This window comes from Falco punctatus, assembly GCF_963210335.1.
Source record: "Falco punctatus genome assembly, chromosome: 3".
NCBI lineage: Eukaryota > Metazoa > Chordata > Aves > Falconiformes > Falconidae > Falco > Falco punctatus.
The window spans coordinates 12,517,844-12,535,422 of NC_137582.1; the positions used below are offsets into that span (position 1 = coordinate 12,517,844).

Genomic DNA, 17,579 nt, shown 5'->3' on the forward strand with positions numbered 1-17,579 from the left:
TGTTCATTGAACCATGAAAAATGTGAATTTTAATTGAAAAATATGTCCATTACCAACTTCATAAAATAAAGCAGCCAGGTTAGATTCTAAATGTTGAGGATTATTGTTCCTTAGAGAGCTTCTTGGTTAATATCTTTTGGTCAGATTGGAATGTAAGTTAAAATGGCTATTTGTTTTGTTCATGAAGGGAGATTTCACTTTGTTGTTATTCATGAGAGTCAGATTCACTAGATGTCTAAGGCAAGTTAGTGAACTGCTGAATAGTTTTCCTAACAAAATGGGATATATTGCATCCATAGAAGCTGAACTTTTCAACAAACCAGGAATCAAATTATTTAAAGACTTAAACCTGCATGTTCCAAGGAGAGGGTTTTATCTAGAGCACAGAGCAGTGCTTATCATGAACCTTGCCAAAAGATGAAACCAAGATGTAAAGCGCTTCAATTGTTTTTAAAGATCACTTGGACAAAGTGTATTAGAATTATGCAGCTGCACTCCTCAAGGGGAGCCTGTAGGTGCTTGCCCAGCTATCAGTCAATGAAATAGACTGGAAACAGATTTTCTGACATGCAGAATCACATACAGAAGCGTCAAAATATAAGGAACCTGAATTTGGAAGGGATGTTAAAACTATATGCTGTGGTTAAATTATGCATAAAAAAATAAATGGATAACGGAAAGAATATTTGCAACTTTTTGAAAATTCTTGCGTTATTTCTGCTTAGATGCTGTAAGCTTCCTCGTGGTGTAAAGGAATGGCAGGCCTTTTTTGACCTGAAGAAGACCATTGAGGACTTCAGTGAATGTTGCCCATTGCTTGAACGTATGTCAAGTAAAGCAATGATGCCTCGGCATTGGAAGCAGATTACAGATCTCACTGAACACAACTTTGATGTGGAAAGTGAAACATTCAAACTGAGGAATATAATGGAAGCTCCGCTATTAAGATATAAAGAGGAAATAGAGGTATTGTGAAGGAAGAGAAAAGGATGCATGAAACAAAACAATCTGCTCAAATAGTGTAGGAGTAACTAGTAAGAAGGAAAACAATATTTCTAAAGAAAGAACAGAGAAATAGACTATCACTTCAGCTTTCTGTAGGAAATAATGACACAAATATATCATGGTGTCAGCTCCTCTTTTTATATCATGTAACTTGGCCCAGGAATTAATTTGCGAGGGTACCTTGCTTTGCAACATTAACGATATGAAAAGTAATCACTGTATTATTCTTTTACTTCCCCAAAAGCTGACCATATTGCCATGTGGTATACAGATTATTAGCTATGTTGTTTGCATGTCTGTAGGTCTTTCCACTTGATATATAGTTGTTCATCGTCCTTATTAGCATTAAGGAAATACAAATTAGATTTGTATACCAGAGACTTGAACTATTCATAGCTTGCTTCGACATCCTATTTATTTAAAAGGATATCTGCATAAGTGCTGTGAAGGAGAGAGACATTGAGCTGAAGCTAAAACAAGTTATAGCTGAATGGGACAACAAAACATTTGTCTTTGCAAACTTCAAAACACGTGGGGAACTTCTTTTAAGAGGTGACAGCACATCAGAAACAATTGCTACCATGGAGGACAGCTTGATGATTCTTGGCTCTCTCATGAGTAACAGGTATCAGGAAAAGGGGGATGGGTGGGCAGGGGGAGATAAAAATATCAGCAAGAGGCTTTGTTTTATTGAACTTACCTATCTTTCACAGAGGAGAAGGAAAATAAACATCCATCTAGATAAAAACTAAATGCTTGCTTGCCCTTGAACTGTTCTTGGGCTAGTTCTTATTGTCTGTATCCCTCCAGTAACTTCTGAAAGCATGTGGATGCAGTTCAGGCTTCCTGAATAATCAACTGGACAGTTTTCATGGGTGCAAGAAGGTAGCGATGAACATAAAGGGGAACACTGCCTGGTTGTGGCAGGCATACTACAGGCATTACAGGCACTATACTCTGCCCCCTGTGATGGGTCACTGCTGCACGCTGAAGGTGCTGAGAATCCCAGTTAAAATGGGGTTCAGTTTGTCTGGTTTCACATGCTGAAGCTTGCAGATAAAACAAGCAACACAGAACCTGATCCTCAGGTGGATGTTCAAAAGCAAGAGTTCAGTTGATAGGGGCCTCTGGGTTTTCAAGATGTTGCACAGTCCCTTTTTGGAACCACTTTACCTTAGAGTGAAATTGAAATCTTGCTCCTATTCAGCTTCTCTTGCATCAGAGCTGTGCTATGCACCACGTGTACAAAGTAGCAAGCTGGTGCTGATTTGGCTTACAGCTGCTAACTAGCTGAATTGAGTTAAGTATAGGTTTTTATACTTTCACTTGACAAAGTTACAAGCAGAAAAATTATTCCTCATTCATATGAGTGATATGCTGGCTTTCAAGAGACTTATTTCCTTCTTGAAATAAAGCAAGTATCTTCTTTTTATTTTAGATACAACGCGCCCTTCAAGACACAGATTCAGAAATGGGTGCACTATCTTTCCAACACAACAGATATCATTGAGAACTGGATGACTGTGCAGAACTTGTGGATTTATTTAGAAGCTGTTTTTGGTGGTGGTGACATAGCAAAGCAGCTTCCTAAGGTTTTCAGACATGTCTTTTTTCAGTTTGGTTTTCTACATTTTAAGAATAAAACTTAACTGTGATGTCATAGTTGATGCAGTAACATAAACGTATTTTTTTTTTTTTTAGTACTTAACAAAACTAGTCTTGCTAAGAAATTAGGTAAACAATGCCAACAAAAGTATTCTGTAGAATAATAACATTGTGTGAGCTAGTTGATATTTTTATTTCTAGATTGTAAAATTGTTAACCAATGTGTGTTTATGTGTTGTGCCTAGCCTACCTACCACTATCCTAGTAGTACCTAGGAATCCTTATCTTAAACTTTCCTACATAGCTTTTCAATTAAAAATTAACTTTAGTTTTTTGAAAAAAATCTTCGAATTTGAAGCATACAGTTCAAGCATAATGAGTTTTCTCTACTTTCAGTCATTCTTAGTAGGCTTGACAGTCAAGTATAAAATAAGCTGTACTGTGTAAGCAGAAAGATCTGTGTTTTTCTAAACTGAAAAACCCTTTTAGAAGTTTGACACGGGATTACTAGTGAGAAGATCATTGCAGATTGCCAATTCTGCAAGCAGGTGCCTTTTCCCTCTTCTGTTTTCCTTCCTCCATCTCTTCCTTTCCACATTCATTGTCATGTTTCAACAGGAAGCAAAGCGTTTCTCTAACATTGATAAATCCTGGGTGAGGATCATGACCCGAGCTCATGAAACACCTAACGTTGTTCAGTGCTGCATTGGAGATGAAATCATGGGGCAGTTACTACCACATTTACTAGAACAGCTTGAAATCTGTCAGAAGTCACTCACAGGGTAAGATCACTACAAGACTACAGTCCTGGTACATGGTTATGAATTATGTTATTAGGGACAGACCAATTAGTTGAGTACTATCCCATGGGCTTTGGAAAAAGATCATGCTCTTATTTTACTACGAATTCAGTTGAACTGAACAAACAAGTTACCAGGATAAAACACCTCCAAAGAAATTATTAGCAACTCCCTGATAAGTGTTTGATACGAGACTAAGCAGTCACCCACTGTCTATGTTGAAATCAAAGCTTGTTTCAGCCTGGTTTAAATCCAGAAGGCAGTCTAGGTCTGTATGTCCTACTCAGACCTTTCATGAATCTGGGAGAAATTCAGCATGAGACCTAAACAGCAAGTAACAGACTTAATGTAAAAGCATTTTATTTTGGTTTGATTTCTTTCCTTTTTACAAGTGCTTACATTATAGCAAATAATAAAACTTTCCTTGCAATTATTTCTGATGCTAAAAGAGTAGCTTTAAAGTATGTGGTTAACACGAAGGTAATATGTTGTTGCATTGCCACTGCTAAAAATTGCAATGATACATTGTGAGAAATGCCGCTTATAAAGAGGAAAGGATGTATAAATTAACCTGTTCACTTATCACTACATCCCACCCTTCCTCCCCCCACTTTTTTAAAAAATGCAGGTACCTGGAGAAAAAGCGCTTCTTATTTCCACGATTCTTCTTTGTGTCGGATCCTGCTCTTTTAGAAATTCTTGGCCAGGCATCAGACTGTCACAATATACAGGCACATCTGCTGAATGTCTTTGACAATATTAAAACTGTCAGGTTTCATGAAAAGGTATGTACTGCTCGCACCTAAATGTTACATTCTTACAAATTCACAATGTGTGATACTTCTTAAATAAGAAAGCTATCTGGGTGCATAGGGCATTCAACTGTTTTACCAGGCTCAAACTATTTGATGATGCATAGACTTTCTTCGTTTAAGATTTAGTTTCATCCTCATTTATGTAGTAGGAAAACTCTATGTAGCATAGCAAAACAAACAAAAAATTGCACCAGTGCTTAGGTTTCAGGAAAAAACATCCAGGTACTGAACTGTCTTCTGTGGCTTAATATAGGCTAGCATCCTCTCAGATAAGCTTCTGATTCTTTATGAGCAAATTTGTATCTTTAGATTGCCTGTATTTGTACTTTCTCATTCATTTTCTGATTGCAAGAGAAAAAGTATCTAGTTTCTTACCTGTTTCTGAGTTATCCTTAATATGCCTTCCAACATACCATTTGAAAAACAATATTTTTATACCTTTCACAAGAAAATATAGTAACCAAAAATATCTTTTTTCTTGTGTATGTATACATTTTCTTAGAAATTCACTACATCCCCATGCGTTTGAAATTCCTTTGATTGACCATGTTCCTTAACTTTTGTGTTTCCATTATTTTTGACTGTAAGGCTGTAAATTTTGTTAGGATATTAAACCACCAATAATGGGAGAAGGTTTCCTTTGTTGTGTCTGGGAAGTGGCTGTCGTCATTGAAATTCAGGAAATGTCAATGTATTAGTGTTTGTCTCCTTTTTCAGATGATGATGTTTTGTTTAAAGTCTTTTTGCACACCGGAAGTAATGATTTAATCATTTTTACATTTCACTTAACAGTTTGGTATAATTTATTAGTTACCTAAATAAGTTTAATGGAGTGATGGCAGTAAAATCACACTGTTATGTTAGAGATCACAATGAAACTCTAAATGTAAAATGTTCTTGCTTTGCTTTTATTAGATATATGATCGTATATTGTCGATTAGCTCACGAGAAGGTGAGACTGTAGAGCTGACTAGACCTGTAACGGCTGAAGGTAACGTGGAGGTTTGGCTCAATACTCTGTTGAAGGAATCCCAGCTGTCACTGCATCATGTTATTCGCCAGGCAGCTGCGCACATCCAGGAAACTAGTTTCCAGCTGACTGAATTTCTTTCTACTTACCCAGCTCAGGTAATATCATTGTTAGATCAGTGAAGAATTATTCACAGATATGTAGCACATTGATGTTTTTTGATTGTCTTTGCAATCAAAATTGCAGCCACTGTTACAAATGCAAACTGACATTTAAATTTATCTTAATCACCTCAGTCTTTTACTTTACACTTTATGTATCTGAAACCAAAAGAAGAAAACTTACCTGATGGTCTTGTTCAAAAATAATGCTGAATGAAATAATTTAATGCAATGGAGTTAACGCTATTTCTTTACAAGCTTAATACTTGACTGCTGAAGGAAAAGTAGTAAAATTATGTGTTTGTTTACATATTCAGGAAAACACTATAAATTGCTAAAGATTTGGAGCTGAGGGTAATGCCAAGGCAAAGTTATTTTCTTAGCAGAAACTTCTTCACTTGTGATCAGGAGTGTTGTTAGAGAGGGAATGAAGGCTTTGTGACTTAATAAAAAAAATTTAGATTGAAGCATTAGTTATTCATGGATTAGTTATTAATTATATTTATAAAGTATATTAATTGTATATAGTATTCATATATATATGCTATAAATTATGTTTAATAGTTGTATCAACAGTGCACTGTGGGCAGCATCTACAAAACTAAAGTGTTAACTTTATGTGTTTATGAACAGAGTTGGGACAAAAAACAAATGCATAGGTTGAATGACATCTATATTGATGCATGAAAAAATAATCTTATACAAATAGTCACAGAAACATTTTTTTTAGTTTGTCTGTGTCTGTGAATGTACATTTTATATGAAAGAGAAAGGATTATGAAGCATATATGTTTCCTAAGGTTGGGTTGTTGGGGATCCAAATGATTTGGACAAGAGACTCAGAAGAAGCTTTGACTAACGCCAGATGTGATAAAAAAATTATGCGAAAGACCAACCAGTTTTTCCTGGATCTTCTAAATATGTTGATAGATACAACAACAAAAGACCTTAGTCCATTTGAGCGAGTTAAATACGAGACATTGATCACTATTCATGTGCATCAAAGGGACATTTTTGATGGTCTGGTGAGTACTGAAAAATACGAGTTATGAGTTACTTTCCATGCAAAACAATGTAAAAAGACAAGAAGCAAATATTACTATACCTATGAACTCCTGTGTCTTAAGCTAAACATTTAATTTCAGGACTGTAATGATTATGTGACCTGAAGTAGTATAAAGGTGCTGATGTTCCTTCAATCCATAGCTTAGTTTCCCTTTAAAGTAATTCAGTTCCACCCCCCCCCAAGCAATAGCAGTAGCAGAATTTTATAATGCTTTATGTTGGCCCACTTAAGTTAAATGACTCTCTGTTGCATGGTCAGTTAGGGACTTCTTTTTCCTCATGCATTGTGTTGCAAGTAATTGTCCTTTCTCTGGACTATGTTGTGAATTTCAAGGAGTAAATAGAATGAATGTAGAGTTATAATACAGGAAAAAGTTTGAAGTTGGTTGAAGCTGCAATCCCCTCTGTTCTAGTTTCAGTAGCATACGTAATTATTATTTAGGGATTTATTTATTCACATCTTCTTATGCTGTCACAGGATACTAAAATTAGGAAAGTGAAAGAATTTACTGCTTAACTCAAGTTTAAAAGCTAGCATACCCCTTTACCTATAGGAAGCTCTGGACCTGACTCCGAAATTAAGCTGTATGAGAAAAGAATTACTGAGGTTTAACCCATTGCTGATAGGCAGACACCTGTCTTTTAATTGTAGAACTAGTTGTTTCTAGTTATAATCATCTTATGCAACGTATAATTTTTAGATACAACCTACAGAGCATCTTTTAAAATCCTGTTTTAATATTCAGTTGGTCAACTTTGAATTACTCCCAGCTCTGTTGAATTTCTTTACTAATAACTGCACTATGACATTGTCTTGATATACCTTTTTTTTCCAATTTGCATGTGGTTCCATACAATTCTCATGGCTTTTTCTAAAATCAAGTATCATGTTACGTGCTTCCTAGTCATACGTAAAAATGAAATGGTAGAGATAAGTAAAAGAAATGGCAGGTTTAATGTTAACTAAGCCTAATGTCTCTTGTTTGAGACTTGTGAATTGTTCATTTGTATTTAGAATTTTGACACACTTGTCTAAAGCCTAAAGCCCCTTTGCCTTAGTGTGGATATCAGGGACAGGAATAGCATGTTAGCAATTTTATGGTAAAAATCAAGATAGGATCTCCACTATTCTTGTGTTACTAGCTCTTCTTTATGCCTTTCATTGTGATTACAGTGATGCCTTTGCAGTACTACTTAGATGAGAGAATATAAATGCGAAAGTAAGTGTTAACCATTAATATTATAGCCTTTTCCCCCCCTCTTTTCTTAGTGCCGTATGCATATCAAGAGCCCTACGGACTTTGAGTGGCTGAAACAGTGTAGATTTTACTTTAATGAAGACTCTGATAAAATGATGATTAAGATCACTGATGTGGGTTTCACATACCAGAATGAATTCTTGGGCTGTACTGACAGGCTTGTCATAACGCCTCTTACAGACAGGTGAAAAAGACTGATTTTATTCCTTTATTCTTTAGTCATTCTTATTGGATACAAAATAGATCTCTGCAGAGTTTATCCTTCATAGTGTTAGTGAAGTCAACAATTTTACATGGAGTGTGTGAATAGTTTTGTTTCTGGGCCTTACAATATGAATAATTTCCAGCTTAATTTCTGCCACATACTTGTGTGATCTTCACATATATGATGTATGGGACTCTGATACCCAACAGATACAATATACAGAGAGAGATACAGGACAAAAGTGTTTACAGATGAGCTAATGAAAACAGCTAAGAAAGATTAGACAGGAAAAACAGTTTTATTAAACTGGAATAGATTGGAGACCTTGGGTCTAGAAGGATATTAAAAGAATTGGAGTCCTATTAACAGAGCGGTCTACTTATCTAACTGGAATAACAAAAGAATGCTGTATAAGCTTTCTTATTGGCAAAATAAGGGCATTGGATTTTTTTTTTTCCCTAAGTATTCCATACAGCAAATTCTAGAGCTTATCTTTCAATATAATTGTTAGCTGGTGTTCTACTGCTTTACATATAGAAGTTTCATTAATGAAATGCACTTTATGATCAAATTTTAAAGGTGGATGAGAAAGGAAAGGTTTGTTGTCTTTTGTTATTTTGCTCCACAGAATAATGTAGTTCAGAACTGCTTCAGTTAAAGTAATTCAAGAACTAAGCTAGCCAAAGTAGATTAGGCAGCATCTCTGAATCTGCTTTCTTTCCTTCTCGTAATCTTTCAGGTTGATTATTGAGGATTATCTGTTCTTCCGCTTTATGTATGAGGAGATGAACCTTAATATTACCTGTATCAGAGGCCGAGTGAAGTCTTCTTACTGATTTAGGTTGTTATTAGAGGCATGTCTTCTCAGCAGTTTCCCTGTCTCCTTATATCAGACTTCCCTCATGTAACACATTTTAGTAAGTTTCTCTGGCACTATACAGAAGACTGTGCACTGCAGCCAGTTAAGTGATGACAGCCTTTTGCCTTTTAGATGTTACATTACTTTGGCTCAAGCTTTAGGCATGAGCATGGGTGGAGCACCTGTGGGACCTGCAGGAACTGGAAAAACTGAAACCATCAAAGACATGGGACGGTGCCTTGGAAAATACGTAGTGGTCTTCAACTGTTCAGACCAGATGGATTTTCGAGGACTTGGGAGGATCTTCAAAGGTAATATGTGAATTAAAGGTAAGATATTGGCCCAAAGGGTTACCTGTATCCTGACCTACATTAAGCACTGTATAACTGGTCAAAAGAAGTAATAGTCCCACTATACTCAGCACTGGAGTGGCTTCACCTCAAGTATTGTGTGCAGATTTGGCATCAACAATGTAAGAAGTATATAAAAATATTAGAATGTGTCCAAAGGAGAGCAACAAAGATGGTGAAAGGACTAGAGGGCATGACTTATGAGGAACAGCTGAATATACTCTGTTTGTTCAGCTTAGAGAAAAGGAGACTGAGGGGTGCCCTCATTGCTGTCTACAGCTTCCTCATGAAGGGCAGCAGAGAAGGGAGCTGATGATCTCTTCTCTCTGATATCTGGTGATAGGATGTGAGGGAATTGCTTAAAGCTGCATCAGCTGAAGTTAAGATTTGATGTTAGGAAAATGTTCTTCACTGAGAGAGTGGTCAAGCACTGGAACAAGCTCCCCAAGGGAGTAGGCAGGGCCCCAAGCCTGTTGGTGTTCAAGTAGCATTTGGACAACACTCTTACATGTATAGTTTAACTTTTAGGTAGCCCTGTGTGGAGTCAAGAGTTGGATTTGATCGTCCTGAGTGTTTTACAACTCAGGATTTTCTGTGGTTATATAATTCTATGAACTATGTGAAAATTACAGAAGCTAAGAGAACATCTTTATAAAACAAGATCAACACATAATTGGCAGGTGGTTTTCAGTCTTTGAATAAATTCAAGTAATAAAATATTGCAACATTGTCTCCAAGAAATAGAAATGTCTGAAAACGTAAGACAGTTTATGAAGGGATACATAAAGACACTTAAAATCATCAAGGAGGACTGCCAGTACAAAAAGAAAAAACCTGACATTTATTGCAGAACTAGTGGAATGTGTTGGATTTGGATTTCTGTATTTTGTTTCCTTCAAATGTCAAAGTTCTTATTATTGAAGGGAGTGCATGAATAGCATTATATATGTTAAAAACAATTGGCACAGCTCAGTGAAGTTAGACAAAGGTGACATTTTTTTTTTATGCACCTGAAATTGATACCTGTTGGTCAGGGCAGATACTGAGTTAGAAATCAAGTGGCAGTCCTTGACTGTTGTATTGTTGCAAGTAACTGTGTTGATGGTGGGGTTTTTTTGTTTTGTTTTCCCCAAAACATCTGAGGAAGAATGCAGTTCTGGCACAGAATGACCCGTAACTTCTTTCCAGGTGAAAGCAACGTTATTGTTCATTTTAATCTGTGCAATAAGCTATTGACAACCCATCATATTTTCATAGACTTGTTGTGGGCATTTTTTTTTGGAGGGTAGAGAGGAACAGGAAAATACTCAAGATACTTAGAGAAGGAGCAGAAATTGAAGGATGTAGTATCCTAGATAAGCTTGAGGACTCTTGAAACTGTGAATTCTTGCTTGAAAAAGAATTGAACTCTTCTCCTCGTCCCTTTCCCAACCCTGAACAATAAACTTATTTTTATTTCTGAGATAGACTAACATGAATTTTGTCTTATGAACTGCACAAAAAAGGGGTTAACAGTTAACAACAGAATGGTCAGATACTTAGTTGCTTTTCTCTTGGAAGGTCTTGCTCAGTCTGGCTCCTGGGGTTGCTTTGATGAATTCAATCGTATCGATTTACCAGTACTATCAGTAGCTGCACAGCAAATTGCAATTGTGTTGACATGTAAGAAGGAACGTAAAAAAACCTTTATTTTTACTGATGGAGATAATGTGGAAATGAATCCAGAATTTGGCATCTTTCTTACTATGGTAGGTATTTGGTAGATTTCTAATATGCCAGTGGTGATTGTACAGTAATTGCTTCTGACTTGGTATGTTAAATGTGCTTGCTAACTTATGTCAATTGGCTCTTAGTTGTCGCTGACAGTTTGAGAAGATAGAGCGTTACTGCAAAGACAGTTTACAGGGTCTTGTTTTAGGGACATCAAAAACATGCAATTAACAAATGCAGCCAGCACCGTAAATACAAGTTATCATCTCAATGTCAGATTACTTCTGCATGCTACATCCTGGTTCCCAAAGTATGCTTTTTTGCTACAAGTAGAGAAAAATGGCTGTAGAGATATAGGTAGAAGTAGCCAGTAAAAACAGGACAAATACAGTTTTGAAGTGTTTAGGTGGAACATTTTTCATACCTTATAGATGCAAGAGAGGCTAAAATGCTGTACAAACATGGTTGGGAAATGTGGATATTGATTCATTTTTACATGTGTTTTAAAGCCAAAAACCTATTTTGGTCGAATGATGCTCCTTTGCTGATTCTGTTTGTGCAAGGTGCAGTCGACTTCAAAACTGATTCTTTTCTCCAGAATCCAGGATATGCTGGACGGCAAGAACTCCCTGAAAATTTGAAGATCAACTTCCGTTCAGTGGCTATGATGGTTCCTGATCGTCAAATCATAATTCGTGTTAAATTAGCTAGTTGTGGTTTCATTGCCAATGTTGTATTGGCAAGGAAATTCTTTACACTGTACAAGCTCTGTGAAGAACAACTGTCAAAGCAGGTGATTATTTTCATAGGAGGAAAAATTATCTTAGGGAAAAACTATATATGGCATCACAAATTATTAGTATCTGTGTGAAGAAAATGGAAAAGTTCATGTTCACTAAGTAAGCTAGATGACACTTGCAGTTTAGTAGTGCAACCCTCTGCTATCCTGGAGAATTAACTCCTTCTACAGGTTATCTGTACAAGAATGTGACTGTCATTCAGAACATCGCTTATTATTAACATTTAGGGTTAATGAATGGTGATAACTGGGGCAAATAAAGGGCTTATATATTAGTTGGTCTTATAGAGGAGATTGAGAGGCATTTGGCTTGCTGCCAGTACTTTTTTAGATGTTTCTCAAATAAACTCAGTTTCCAAGGTCCACAGAGAATACAAAATAATACTGCCAGCTTATTTCTTAATAGTGCTTGGGAACCTTATCACAGTTCAAAGACTTGTGATTACATTTCTTTTTTCTGTCACGCCTTACAGTTTAGTAGATGGTAGCAGAGGTGGGGAAGGAAGTTGCTCATAGTCATGCAGCCAAAGACTCGTTGCTGAATGTTAGGAAGCATTTGTGCCACATGTACCACTTCTTATACATATTCATACCTTAGATGATAAATAAGAATTGCTTCACCCCTGTTAACTTTGGGAAAAATTTCCCCAAACTTTGCATATCTTCTAGGTGCATTATGATTTTGGGTTGCGAAATATATTGTCAGTGCTACGTACGTTAGGAGCAGCAAAAAGAGCAAATCCGACAGATACCGAGTCTACCATTGTCATGCGCGTACTGAGAGACATGAACCTGTCTAAACTAGTAAGTTCTGAGGGCCTGGTAAATTAATTAAACTGCATTTAGGAGCTCTGTGGGGTTTTTTGGAAATACAATTTAAATCTGTTAAGGTGATCACTAGAAGACTGGGTGTGGCCTTTACACTGAAGCTACCTTGGGAATGTTCCATTCTCCGGATGGTCTTGGGTACTGGTTTTAGCTGGGATAGAGTTAATTTTGTTCATAGTACCTTGTATGGTAGGGGCTGGTGAAGGAGTGTGTGAGGAGTTGTGTGGTGCTCGGCTGCCTGCCTGGGTTGAAACACACCTTGAATTTTTCAGAATTTTTTTTACTTATTTGCCCTGCTACCTATAGAAATAAGTGACCAAATAGAAGTCTATATAGTAACCTCTTTGACCTAAAGTATTTAGTCACTCTTTTGAAATAATCTGTTATTCATAGTAATGAGTACCAACTCATCTGTCTTAAATAGCTAAAAATCCCTGTTGTTACTGTGATATTTCATCTCCTTCATTATCTTTTTTCTGCACTTTAGACTAATTTACTATTTGTGTAAATGTTATTGCTAAAATTTACTTTAATAAATTCAATCCATATGTTAGTAGTTTATTTTCAATAGTTTTTGATAATTTGAAGCACCACATGATCTCCTTCTGTTGTGTCCTGCTAAAGTGTTTAGCACCTAGAGGGTTACCATAGATGATTTCCGATGTTTTCAAATATTTCTTTAGCTCTGCAAGAGTTAGGGATTTTTTCTTAAGATGCTAGAACAAATAAAATAGGTTTTAATTTGTGTTTTTTTCCTCCTGATTTTCACTAGATTGATGAAGATGAACCTTTATTCCTGAGTCTAATTGAAGATCTATTTCCAGATATCCATCTTGATAAAGTAGGCTGTCCTGAACTGGAAGCTGCCATTGACAAACAGGTGATGTTTCTCTTGATTTGTGCTGCTGTGGCATAACTGTTATGATGTGACATCTAAGAAAATTATTGGTGTTGAATCTACCCAGCTGGCAACAACAGGTTTTACTATTTAGAGGAAAAGTAAGCTTTTCCATAAATGTTTACCATTGACGTATTACTATTAACCTTATTATTTAAGGATGCCAGTTAATTGTGATTGTGGTGTCCCATGGTTTTCTTGTAAATAGTATGTGGTGACCAATTTGAAAAATGTATGTATATACACTAGCCTTATATGACCCAGGATTTAGTATTCATATAAAGTCTAATGAGTGGAGCATGAGCTTGAGAAAAGATTTACCTAGAATGACATTTCCTCTGTTTCATCTCCCATTAGATCTTTTGGAACATTTCAATAGGGCCAACCTAAGAATATCAGTGGGATATAGAAGGCTAATGAAGTATGTACACTTAAATGATCACCTCTATTAAACTTTTCTCCAGAATTTCAGTAATTCCTCAGATAATTATCTGATAGTTAAACAGAGAAATAAAAAACTCACAAATCATCAAAAAAACCCAAAATGAGAAAACTGAAAACCAGAAGTGCAGTTCTCAAGGATCTTAGTACATGACTTTTCATTTATTTATATTTAAACTGATTGGTTATAAGTAAGGAGATCTGCTTCTGGTTTTCCTAACAAGGAAGAGTTGAATCAGCAGCTAATGTATATATAACTGTTTTACTTTCTGTAATTTATGCAGTTGGCTTTAAAAAAGGGTTCACAAATTAAGCTTTTCTTAGGAGAAACTATGAAGAACTTGAATCTCATGCTTTAATTTGTCATTTCCTAGTAAGTTAAAAAGAGGTCTTCATAACGTGGTCTTCATAGCTCTACTGTTGGTGATCTGTGAAGCCAGTCACAGAAAGCGTCAACCATTTTAACAACCATTATCATTTGCTTCTAAGTAGGGTGTAATGTCAGCCTATACCGAAGCAGGCTTTGAAACTTGAAGAGCTTTAGGCACTGTGATGATCTTATGCAAAACAAAATTTATCAAAATTTCAGAACTTAGGGATCCCATTGTGCCTTTTTGGTGCTAGGACAGTGTTTGGAAATTTTGCTAGCTTATTTAGGCATGTTTTTCTCATATTGCTAGAACTTAAAATCTGGAGAAACTAGAAAGAGTAGGCCATCCTGTGTCTTGGAAGTAAATTGAGGTTTTATTGAATGGATCTCTCTGCTGTGTTTTCAAAGCTATAGTGATTCAGTACAATGAAAACAGCTAGCTTAGATTCACAGAATCACAGAATGGTCAGGGTTGGAAGTGACCTCTGGAGACCATCTAGTACAACCCCCCTGGTAAAGCAGGTTCTCCTAGAGCAAGTTGCACAGTGTTGCATCCAGGCAGGTTTTGAGTCTCCACAGAAGGAGTGCTGTGTCACCCTCAAGTTAAAGAAGTTCTTCTTCACATTCAGAAGTCAGTTTGTGTCCTTTGCTGCTTGTCCTGTCACTGGGTACTACTGAAAAGAGTCTGGGACCATCCTTTTGACACTCACTCTTAAGATATTTGTAGGCATCGATAAGATCCCCTCTCCATCTTCTCTTCTCCAGGCTAAGCAGGCCCAGCTCTCTCAGCCATTCCTCGTAAGGGAGATGTTCCAGTCCCCTAATCACCTTTGTAGACCTCCGCTACAAAGACCCTCTCCAGTAGCTCCCTGTCTCTCTTGAACTGGGGAGCCCAGAACTGGACACAGCACTCCAGATGCGGCCTCACCAGGGCAGAGCAGAGGGGCAGGATCACCTCCCTTGACCTGCTGGTCACGCTCCTTCTGATGCACCCCAGGATCCCATTGGCCTTCTTAGCCACCAGGGCACACTGCTGGCTCATGGGCAAATTGCTGTCCACCAGCACTCCCTGGTCCTTCCAGAGCTGCCTTCCAGCAGGTCAGCCCCAGCCTGTACTGGTACATGGGGTTGTTCCTCCGTAGGTGCAGGACCCTGCACTTGCCTTTGTGGAGCTTCAATAGTTTCCTCTCTGCCAAACTCTCCAGCCTGCCCAGGTCTGGCTGAATGACAGAGCAGCCTTCTGGTGTGTCATCAGACACACATCATCAGACTTGCAGAGGGTACGCTCTGTCCCTTCACCCAGGTCATTGCTGAATAAGTTGAACAGGACTGGACCCAGTACTGACCCCTGGGGAACCCTGCTAGCTACAGGCCTCCTTCTACACTCTGCTCCATTGTTCACAACTCTCTGAGCTCTGCCAGGTTAGGACAGAATCAAGTTTAAGAGGACTATTTGTGTTAGGGAAGGGAGGCAGGAGTTCTTGGAAAAATATCATAATGAAGAAATTGTTACTTGAATTAAAGTGGTTTTCTATGTTTACGTGTTGTGGTGGGTTGACCCCAGCTGGCAGCTAAGCCAGCCCCCAGTCACTTATTCACTTTCCCCCAGTGTGCTGTGGGAGAGATTCAGAGGGGGAAAAGCTCATGGGTCTAGATCAAGACAGTTTAATAAATGAAGAGAAAAAAAGAAAAAGAAACAAGTGATGCAAAAGCAGTTGCTCACCACCGGCAGACTGGTGCCCATCAGTCTCTGAACAATGGCTACTTTGGAGAAACATCTCCCCAATTTTATTGCTGAGAATGATGTTGTCACCACAGGGGGGCTGATGACCTTTAAGCCTAGATGACCTTTAAAGCTCCCTTCCGACCCAAGCTATTCTATGATTCTATGGTATGGAGTATTCCTTTGGTCAGTCAGCCAGCTGTCCCACCTGTATTCCTTCCCAATCTCTTACCCACCCCTGGCCTACTTGCTGACAGGGTGGTGTGAGAAAGAGAGAAGGCCTTGATGCTGTGTGAGCACAGTGCAGCAAAAGTCAAGACTTTTGTGTTATCAACACTTGTGATCACAAATCACATGACACCATATGGACTACTGTGAAGAAAATTAACTCCATTCCAACAAGATCCAGTACATACGTACAACTGTTAACAGAAGATCTTTTGAGGACATGTCAAGCCTGCTTGTGAACATGCTTCTTTTTCAAAAAGGGAAATGCCTAGTCTACAAGATTATTATAGAATCCATGAGTGTTAGAAATTAAGACAAGTCTCCACTGATGACATTGGATTAAAGTGAAGAAATAGCTAACATGACCATCTTGTTTTATGTGAAGAAAGAAATCAGTTCAGATATGTTCTGTGCACACAGATATGTGCATTATTGGATTCTGGATATTTTACTGTATGTATGTGGTCTCTGGAAACAAGTCAGAAAGCTATATTCTATACTGGAAAGAAAGACAGATTGGCTGGTTTTGTGTCAACTACGAGAGCTGTTAAGATCTAAATGATAACAGAATTTTACCGTGTATCCATGAACATGGTGCATCTGATGTCTTTGTTGCGCTTTGCAAACTCCATTACTTCAACAGTGGTGTTCATGGCAATGAGGAGTTGTTGGCAACATATACTTCATGTTTGCTGTTGATGGATTCATCTTGTGCTGCCTTCTGTTCTTGGCTTCCTAGCAGAGCAAGACAAATAAATTGAACTGACATGAACTTCAATATGCAAGTAAAATAGCAAGTAGTTGTGACAGTTCCATGGTTCTAACTGACTGCGTGACAGTAATTGTGAAAGCCGAGTTTTATCTTATCAGTAAAAAGTTAGTCCTCTTTTTACTGACAATACTTTCTGACATTTTTTGTGGAACATAATTTAAAAACAGAAATGATACTTGAATGAAGATAAAATTATTATTTTGAGGGCTTCACTTTTATAACATGGTCTTGAGTTTTTAGATTTTTTTTTTTTTTTTACTGTCGAAAACATACAGTGTGCTATGAATCCTTAATAAATAGTTCTAGCTTTTCTCTACTGGCTAAAAACTTTCTTGTTCACTTCCAGCTGAGTCACTTTCACAAACAACAGCGATACCATTACAGTGAGATAATTTCTTTAAGCTTGAAACTAGTAAAAAGTAGTAAACATGCATATGATATTTGATACTAAAACATCATGTCTTGTCTTGTTTTAGAAGGATGTTATTAGGAAGTTACTCAAAAGACTGTATACAGAGAAATATTTAACAAAATGTTTTACAGGAAAACTTTTGTGCTATTGCAAGCATTTAGAAACACAAGTCATCGTAATAAAAAGGCAACTGTTCTGAGAGGCAAGTGAAAATGCTGTGAGGCTGTGAAAGACATTGCTAGCAAGAGTGCTTCTAAAATTATTGGCTTTTCCTTAAAATTATTTTTTAACCATAAGATCTTAT

General features: G+C 37.2%; 1 protein-coding gene across 1 annotated transcript in view; it reads left to right on the forward strand.

The window, feature by feature from the left end:
- DNAH5 (dynein axonemal heavy chain 5) overlaps positions 1-17,579 on the forward strand; it is a 133,007-nt gene that overhangs the window by 43,519 nt on the left and 71,909 nt on the right. Inside the window, exons 28-40 of the mRNA XM_080381124.1 lie at positions 726-966; positions 1,431-1,630; positions 2,444-2,597; positions 3,229-3,392; positions 4,039-4,195; positions 5,141-5,353; positions 6,157-6,381; positions 7,692-7,864; positions 8,877-9,055; positions 10,655-10,842; positions 11,403-11,597; positions 12,273-12,407; positions 13,204-13,311. Of these exons, the coding sequence (XP_080237250.1) occupies positions 726-966; positions 1,431-1,630; positions 2,444-2,597; positions 3,229-3,392; positions 4,039-4,195; positions 5,141-5,353; positions 6,157-6,381; positions 7,692-7,864; positions 8,877-9,055; positions 10,655-10,842; positions 11,403-11,597; positions 12,273-12,407; positions 13,204-13,311 (2,332 nt within the window). The remainder of the gene's footprint in view (positions 1-725; positions 967-1,430; positions 1,631-2,443; positions 2,598-3,228; positions 3,393-4,038; positions 4,196-5,140; positions 5,354-6,156; positions 6,382-7,691; positions 7,865-8,876; positions 9,056-10,654; positions 10,843-11,402; positions 11,598-12,272; positions 12,408-13,203; positions 13,312-17,579) is intronic.